Source organism: Oreochromis niloticus, linkage group LG3 (genome assembly GCF_001858045.2).
Source record: "Oreochromis niloticus isolate F11D_XX linkage group LG3, O_niloticus_UMD_NMBU, whole genome shotgun sequence".
Taxonomy (NCBI): Eukaryota; Metazoa; Chordata; class Actinopteri; order Cichliformes; family Cichlidae; genus Oreochromis; species Oreochromis niloticus.
In genome coordinates, this window is record NC_031967.2 from 26,640,263 (window position 1) to 26,649,414 (window position 9,152).

The window sequence follows — 9,152 nt, forward strand, 5'->3', positions numbered from 1 at the left end:
ACAGTCATTGTTCATCTTCCCGTGGAGATGGTTGTTGGTGGCTTTTGCTGCCGGAGCTCCTTCTTCACATACAGTGTGGTGCTGTTTCTCAGGGACTGCCTCCAGGGTACGTACAACTTGGAAAAACTTGTTTGAAAATGTACAGATAAAGAGTGTTTTTTTGTTTTGTTTCTCCTGTGTTTTCAAATGCAAGCTAATTAATAGCACCATTAGTATCATTTGAAAAAACAAAACTGACTTCCAAAATTGAAAAAAAACATGTTAATGAATCCAGAAAAACAACAGTGTTCTCACGATTAAAATATGCAATACCAGACGGTGCTCAGTATTTGTTGAGAAGTTATACCACCTCAGGGGGGATCCTCTTTTCTGTTTCTATCTCTCATTAATTATCAGTTTTAAGCTACAAAATATCCAATTTCTCCCTCTGAAATACAAAAGTTACAACTGCCCTGAACCCTGCTGACATCCAGGGATTGTGTTGCAAGAGAAGCAGTTCATTTTATATTCACTGTGATGGTACATGAAGAGTTAATGTGGTGCGTTTTGTGCAAAAGGAGCAAAAAAACATTACAAGAAATAAGTAAATAAGTTGCATTACTTAACTGGCCTTAAACAATCACATTACAATCCTCTTAAGGACTTAAATCAGTCTAATTCTGTTCTGCAAGAATGATATACGCCAATTCTTAAATGTGTCACAAGATGGTGCTCCAAACGGGGGATGCTTTTTGTGTCTGATATGTGATTGTTCCAGTTTTGTGCCAAATTATGTATCCCCTACAGAATTTGGTTCCCCTGCGTTGGGACCTTGACACAACATCAGACGGGATTATTTAAATAAACCAACGACATTTTGACTAATCATTACTTGTATCATTCTGTAACTCTACAGAACTGTACTGAGCTAAAACCACCAAAATTTCAGGAGCAATAAGTCTTTGGACAGGGGGAACAAATCGTGGCAGGATCAGCCTGATATCATTTGTATCCCACTGTAACTTTACTGTATACAGAGCTAACATTTCCAAAATGTCAGGAGTAGTTACTCATTATAAGAAGTGTTGACGAATTAAAAATCACGAATGTGGGATACTGTTAGTCCATGATTTCGGAAGGCCAGTGCATGCTCCCGACGCAGGGGAAACAAATTCTGTAGGGGATACATAATTTGGCACGAAACCGGTTTCTGCGCCTTTTGGTCTTTTATGGCATTTTATCTTCGTGGCTGAGGCCATTGGATTTTAGCTGTATTGTTTTACTGTTTTGAACTTCATTCACAACTCCATCTCCCTGGCCAGGGTATTTTAGTGCTTTCTTTGTAAATAAATTATAGTTTTAAGAATTTGAGTTTATATTTACTACTTCCTTGACTCCTCCACTGCTCTTCCCGTCAGAAGGGTTTCCCTTCTGTTTTAACCTACCACCTAGTGTCCACCTTACACATGAAATAAACAACTGTACTTCCACAAAAGCCACAAATAAGAGTTAAAAAAAAATGGCTAATCATGTTGCTGTTAGTTAGCAAACCAGATTTGACCAAAAGGTTTGCTGAGGTTTGAGGTTTGCTGCAGAAATTTGTTTTTCTGCAGCAACACACTTTATGCATTGTTTGTTTTCACTCCACTGGGGATGACTTGTGACTAAAAGTGACCAGCAGATGGCAATAAACATTAAAACCATATGCATAGATTTATGTTTTTAATGACTGAACTATCATCAGTACATGTTACACTGTCAGTGTCAAAATACCCCTTGAACTCTGTCACCACAATCCTGAAAAAATAAACAGAAATATGGCATAGACAATTTCACAGTTTAAGATTCTCTGAAGGTTTTCTTTGATATGATCCACACTGGTCAATACAAAATCTATCTCAGTTGATATTTCTCAGATTGGACCAAAACAGCCTCAGTAAAGTTTGTAGGACCTGTGCAATAGTATAAAAAATTATACTTAATTAATAAAAACATGTTTCTGTATTTTGGGTCTCTTTGAGAAAAGTCATCAAATTTCAGGCCAAAAATAATAAAATTTGGCGTATTTGACCTACATTTGAGCTGAACAGAATGTAAAGTTTAAACCATTACTATGATATGTTAAAAATTAGTTTAGCAACAAACGCTCATAAAGGGTTTTTGGTTTGTTGTATTTGTTATTCTGAATTTTTCAGATGTGGAGACTTCCAGTGGAAAACGTGTCATTCATAAAAAAGTTGGCGATACTGTGGAGCTTTCATCAGGCTTACCAACTGAAGGTGTGACCATGGCAATATGGAAATATGGAGGAATGACGGTTGCAGACAAAGATGTGGGTTTTTCTAAACATTCTCCATTTAAGGACAGATCACAGCTAAATGCTGAAGACTTTACTTTAACAGTGAGAAAACTGACTCTTCAAGATTCTGGTGATTTCATTTTTGTCTCAGCAATAAATGACAAACAGAGGAAATCAGTCATCATCACTTTGCAAGTTTATGGTAAGACACTTTGGTCATTAAACAAGCATCCTGATAACATTTAGTGAGTGATTGATAAATGATAACCTATAATCTTATCATGCTGGCTTTGTTGGCTTGTGTTTTCTGTAAATCCTCATTAATTTTATAAATAAAGCTGGATATAATACACAGATTAAAACGGTATCAATGTGATATTGTATATTTTAATCTCTGACCCTCATCACTGCTTATTTCAAATAAATGTTATTTTTGAAATGTATGTTCTTTTTTTATTCTCATCTCATTTAAGTTTAAAAAAGGAGTTATTTACTTTAAAAATTAACATTAGATGCTTGGTGTTGCTGATTGGCCTAATTCTGGATATCACATTTGCAAAACTCTGGACAAACAGCTGTGATACTAAACTTGACCTGATTGTTATACTCTTGTCCTCTTTCTGTTCCTATCTTAGAGCCCATAACTAAGCAGCCTCTTCTGAAAATCCTAAATTTCAGCCGGGAGGCCTCAAACAAATTTTGCACAGTTCTGCTGGAGTGTAGCTCAACTGGCAATGTCACCTTCAACTGGACTGTAGGGAGTCAAACACAAACTGGACCCAGGCTGCATCACATTATGAAGGAGGAGGATGGAGAAATCACTTTCACATGCACAGTTTCCAATCATGTTAGTGAGAAGTCTGCATTGGAAACCATAAAGTGCAGCAAAGATAATGGTATGTGCAGCATGATTGTAGTTTTGAATCCTTGCATCTTTTTTTTTTTTTTTTTTTTTTTTTTTACTTTTAATCATATTTTTAGGGATCACAACTGACAATGATGGGAGGAGATGTAACAATATGCAACCGCAATTAAAATTAAAATTAAAACAAATACGACAATTTGAAAAATCTATAAACCCATATTCAGCAGATAGAGGAGGTGGCTGATACCCAGAAATCCTACCAATGGCTGGACAGAGCTGGACTGAAAGACAGCACGGAGGCACTAATCATGGCAGCACAAGAACAAGCTCTGAGCACAAGATCCATAGAGGCTGGGGTCTATCACACCAGGCAAGACCCCAGGTGCAGGCTGTGTAAAGATGCCCCAGAGACAATCCAGCACATAACAGCAGGGTGCAAGATGCTAGCAGGCAGGGCATACATGGAACGCCATAACCAAGTGGCCGGCATAGTGTACAGGAACATCTGTGCCGAGTATAACCTGGAAGTCCCGAGGTCAAAATGGGAGAGAATGACCGAGCTAAGATCCTGTGGGACTTCCAGATACAGATGGACAAAATGGTGGTGGCTAACCAACCGGACATAGTGGTGGTAGACAAACAGAAGAAGACAGCCGTAGTGATCGATGTAGCGGTTCCGAATGACAGCAATATCAGGAAGAAGGAACACGAGAAGCTGGAGAAATACCAAGGGCTCAGAGAAGAGCTCGAGAGGATGTGGAGGGTGAAGGTAACGGTGGTCCCCGTGGTAATCGGAGCACTAGGTGCGGTGACTCCCAAGCTAGGCGAGTGGCTCCAGCAGATCCCGGGAACAACATCGGAGATCTCTGCCCAGAAGAGCGCAGTCCTGGGAACAGCTAAGATACTGCGCAGGACCCTCAAGCTCCCAGGCCTCTGGTAGAGGACCCGAGCTTGAAGGATAAACCGCCCGCAGGGGCGAGCCTGGTGTTTTTTTGTATAAATATATATATATACATATATATGTATATATATATATATATATATATATATATATATATATATATATATATGTGTGTGTATATATATACAGTACATACACATACATATACATATGTACATACATACACACATGGTTACATACACATTATGGTTTTAATTGCTATTTATTTAATATATTTTTACTATTTATGATTACAGACTCCAGCTCTTCTTCTCCTGTCAATGTCATTGTCGGGCTATTTACTGGTGTTTTGATCACTCTACTGCTGGTATTTCTTCTTCGCTACATGAAGTCAAAGGGTAACATGTTTCCCTTTAGTAAAGTAAAAACCTGATTATTCATTAAAGCTGAGAAGTTTTAAAAGTTACCTAAAAATATATAACAACCCTTTTTTTTTCTTTTTTTTTCTAGACTTTTGCAAAAGGTTGGTTCAACCCACAAGCACCGGCCTATACCTAAGATTTTCTTTATCTATTGCGTAGGTTTACTCCTCTAATACAAACATGTTAAATGATTTCAGGGTCACAGGGTCTGAAAGGATCAACCAGGATGAAAGTCAAGAGCATGTGTATTCCTCTCTTTCCCACGGTCAGTCTTTAGTTTAGCACTGTTTGTTAAACTCCTCTTTGGTGTCAGATTAAATTCTTTATTTAAAATTAGTAAATGTTTAAAAATATGAATTAATATGATCTTAATTGTTATTAACTTTTAGGCGATGCTTGTGTTTATGAGACAGTGAGAACCTCTGGAGATGCTAAACCAGGTATAGTATGAGACTGTTGATCTGTAAAAAAAAATTTGCATACATGTGGATAAAATTTTTATTTTAGTTGAACTGTCAACTAAATGCAATAACATCAACTGGATTAAAGAAACAGAGCAGAATAAAGAAAAGTTACATTAATAAAAAATGCTTTTTTTTCCTGCTTTATGAAAATATGCTACATGTTGTAAAGATTATAACAAATGTAAAAATGGTGAGGCCACTGTCCACCCACAATTCACAAAAAATTCTACAAATTCCTTTAAGGGTTTTAGTCAGAATTTTATCAAGCTTTCACACAAAGATGTCTTCACCAAAGTTGTGCTCAAAGCAGGCACCACCAGAATTTTTTCATAGGGGTGCCACTAAAAATATTGGGGTGGCACACCAAAAACTGAATTTAGGTTTATTATGCTGTTGCCAAACATCGATTACTTGAAAAACATGTCAAAAAAGAGAGAAAGAAAAGAATTATATGCCTAGTTAATTTCCTGCTATTAAAGTTGATATCACTGGAAATAGGTACATATGAAAACCAAATAAGATGTTGAAATCAATAATAATGTGTTTTAATTGACTGACTGATTGATTGACTGGAAGTCCCAACTCAGCAGAGTTAAGCAGAATGAGCTTAAGATTCACTCTCCCAGAATAGAGTTAACTGGTTCAGGAAAGACAAACAAGTATCAGATCATGTAAGAGTGTGAAATGTTGCCTGTCTCTGAGTTGGCCCTGAGATGCACCAGTGACCTGTCCATGGATTGGCATTAGGGCTGGGTATCGTCACTGATTCCTATTGCTGATTCAATTCTGATTCACAAGGTCCCGATTTGATTCAATTCAATTTTGACTCAGACAGTCAGAAATATTATAATTATGATTATTTATCAGTTTATATCCCTATTTGTCTATCTATGTAGGCTATAAAAACAAAGCTGACACCTCAGATTCCATCAGAGGTGTAAGCATTACAGCAGATGCCTTTGTGACAAAGTAACTGAGGATAAAACACAGAAAAATATGAATGAGATTTTCCTGGCCTGGCTTTTTATAGCAGATAAGCTTAAAAATATTCTGCAGTGAATCAAAAAGAGAAGAAAACCATGCATCAACATATGAACATTATCTGATGCTGCTGAAGTCAAGCAGAGCAAAGTTACAGAGGTTTTATTAGAGACACAGCCAAGCGTTTTGCAATTTGGCAATACAGAAAATAGAGACTTGAAGTACAGAAAGAGAGAGCTGTGCAGGAAGTGTGAATTTATCGTGGTGGAAGCAAAACAGCAAAAGCAAGAGGAAATTCATGACAATATTTATCAAATGTGAAGGGTAGTTTTGATCTTCTTTTGCTGCTGGTTCAGTGAATTTTGGTTTGGAGAGTGAAAAAAACATGCAGCTTCACAATCTGTGAGATACCAGTTTTTAGAAACTATGTCATCAGTTTTATTAATTAATTAATTAGTTTATTTATTGCCGGTTAGAACGGATTGTCACTCTTACCACTTCATTTTTTAACACAGCTTTTCACTGATAAGTTACCATTTCCCAGGATCTTTTGCCAACTGCCGTAATCCTAACTGACAAAAAAGCACTAGTCTATCTTCCATTCATGATGTATAAGCAGACTAAACTTTGATTAAAAAGACATGTTTGTAAAAGGAACACCAGGATAAGTTGTGTTCAGTGATACAGACTGACAGTTTCTTGCCTTGTTTCCTCTGCTGACAGCTAAAGGGGCTGCAGTGCTTTCTTTGCTTTGCTATTTTTTTATATATTGAACAATACATGACTAAATATTTCAAATTAAATTTTAGGATTTAAGAATATAATTTTAAACAACTTGTTACATTGGAATCACAACTTTGTTTTGAAAGAGAAAGTATTTATTGTGATATGTATTTATATAGTTTATATATTTTATTCTGACTTGTAGGTGATGACTGTAGGGATGATTATGAACCCATGTGAGGCCCTGAGCATGCTGGACCAGGTATAGTATGAGACCAATAGATGAATTAATTGTTATTCATTAGTAATTGAATGATGTAGGGATTTGAAGTAATTATATTAAAAATTAAATAAACGTTACATATTAAATTTAAAAAATTATTTCATTTCAGGTGGACCATTGATGGGAAAAACAAATCTTGTTATTGAAGAAAGGCAATGAGAGATAAATATCTAAGAAAAACAAAAGAAATTTTAAAAAATCTATTCTGTGGTGCAGTTTGTGAAAATGGTTGTATTATCAATCGGACTTTCTCTGCCTCTTCTTTTTTCTTTCATATAATAGTGAAAAATAAATATTGTAACTATGCTAACTTGTTAGATTATGGTGGTCTATATGGCCCCAAATACTAATGTGTAAAATAAAAAAAGTAATGCTACAGGAACATGTCTCTGCAAGAGGAACTATTAGTTAGAACTATTGTATCCAAAGGAGTGATGCCCACAAATCTTGACCAGCAGTCACTTGCTCTGTTTTATTAACAGTCCATAAATGTCTGGGTACTATCGAGACCAGTTTCTGGACTTTTGGGAGAGGGATGTTGTCCCATTCCTGTTTACTATATGCTGTTTTCATTGATGCAATATTTGTTTTAGCATTGATTTACTGAGAAAAAGCTGAATAGGAGCATAAATGCTAAAACTGCTATATATCTTTCAGTGTTGATGGTACTTTTACAGATTTGTAAGCTGTCAATTCCATGCAATGCTATACCATCAAAGATGCAATCTTTTGAACTGAGCACTTAGTAATAGCAAGTTAGATGTTGCCTCTCCTTTTTAGTCTGGAGGACATTGTCACGATCCTGGGTCTTATGACCCAGTGTTTTGAGTTTTAGTTCATTTTGATGTTTATAGTATGTTTAAGCTCATTAGGTTTTCTATGTTCATTTTCTTATTAGTTCCCCCTTGTGTTTTCAACCCCTGTGAAGTCTCCCTTGCCCTTCATGTGCTTCATGTCTGTGAGTCTTATGTTGTCAAGTTTATGTAGTCGTGTCTGTGTTTCATTATGTTTCCTATTTTATTTTCTAAGAGGTTCTGTGTTTTGTTTTACTCTTTCCCTGTGGCGTTGTTATGTCCATGTTGTGTCTACTGTGCCTTTCTGTCCCATGTTTCAGGTCCCTATGGTCTGTCTCCCCAGTTGCTGTTAAGTTTGCATGTCTAGAGTGCAGTCAGTGTGTTTCCTCTTTTATTTTGAAGGTCCATGTCCTACATCAGTGTAGTCAGCTTTGCTTCCTTTGTCTCGTTAGTGTCAGCTGTTTCCCCATGTGTTTCCACTTCCCCCAATCACTCCTGTGTATTTAGTCCATGTGTCTTCAGTCATTCTTTGTCAGGTCGTCTGCTCATCCACATCACAATCTCAGGTATCCATGTCAGTTCACCATGTTTAAGGTTTTTCATGTTTAGTTTTAGTTCACCCAGTTTAGGTTATTGTTTAGTTTCACCAATGCCCTTTTGTTTGTACCTTTTTTGCTAGCCTCAATAAACGGCTTGTTTTTTGTTCTATCCACGCCACGTTCAGTTTTTGGTCTGCGTTTGAGTCCTCTTTTGCAAACACATACAGTCTGCCCCAGCCAGACTGTGACAGACATAGTGTCCATCCATGCAAAAAGAATTTCTAATTTGCTGACCACAGAGAAATTTTCCACTTTTCTTCAGTCTATTACAAATAAATTTTGGCTCATTTATATTGGACTGGAAGAGGTCCTGAGCCAATGCACTGGTTCCCATGACAGAACTGTGCCTGTTGTTAATCCAGCACCACCTAAATACCCTAAGATCATGGGTATGCAGTATGGCTTTATGAAATTTGCAAATCATTACATTTTGTTTTTATTTGCATTTTACACAGCATGCCAATATTGTCAGAGTTATGGTTGTATCACAGTATTACTCAGTGTGTTTGTTTTGTATGACCTTGAATCATATTTGACTTGTAGGTGATGGTTGATGACTGTAACATATCTGTTTGTTCCCCTCTCTTTATTGCATTAAATTTATATTTATTTATTTAGTTTAAGATCTTCCATCAGTCAAGCAACTAAGTACAAAAGTCAGTGGTACTGACTTTTAGGTGCCAATTAGGTGGGTTTTAAAACAACTTTGCAGTTTTCCAGATTTAACCAGGTACTTGCTTTATAGTGAAAGGAATGAATGAGCTAAAAGTCAGTATCTGATATAGAGTCTGGTGGCAATTGTGAGGTAAGTGTTTGTATGACATTTATGTACTTTAATTGAT

General features: G+C 36.5%; 1 protein-coding gene across 1 annotated transcript; it reads left to right on the forward strand.

Annotated features, from left to right (window-relative positions):
* LOC112846235 (uncharacterized) lies at window positions 1-8,434 on the forward strand. Its single transcript, XM_025905680.1, has 9 exons — window positions 1-106; window positions 2,175-2,480; window positions 2,914-3,174; window positions 4,341-4,442; window positions 4,555-4,567; window positions 4,664-4,731; window positions 4,856-4,906; window positions 6,840-6,896; window positions 7,027-8,434. The coding sequence occupies exons 1-8, from the start codon at window positions 28-30 to the stop codon at window positions 6,872-6,874; spliced, it is 915 nt and encodes a 304-aa protein (XP_025761465.1). The 5' UTR covers window positions 1-27; the 3' UTR covers window positions 6,875-6,896; window positions 7,027-8,434.
* Window positions 8,435-9,152: the final 718 nt, after the last annotated feature.

Excerpts from the sequence above, each read along its gene's own strand:
- LOC112846235 (XM_025905680.1), top strand. The coding sequence starts at position 28 with ATGGTTGTTGGTGGCTTTTGCTGCCGGAGCTCCTTCTTCACATACAGT. Across the intron at positions 3,175-4,340 it reads AAAGTGCAGCAAAGATAATG|ACTCCAGCTCTTCTTCTCCT; the intron begins GTATGTGCAGCA and ends TTATGATTACAG. Across the intron at positions 4,732-4,855 it reads GTATTCCTCTCTTTCCCACG|GCGATGCTTGTGTTTATGAG; the intron begins GTCAGTCTTTAG and ends ATTAACTTTTAG.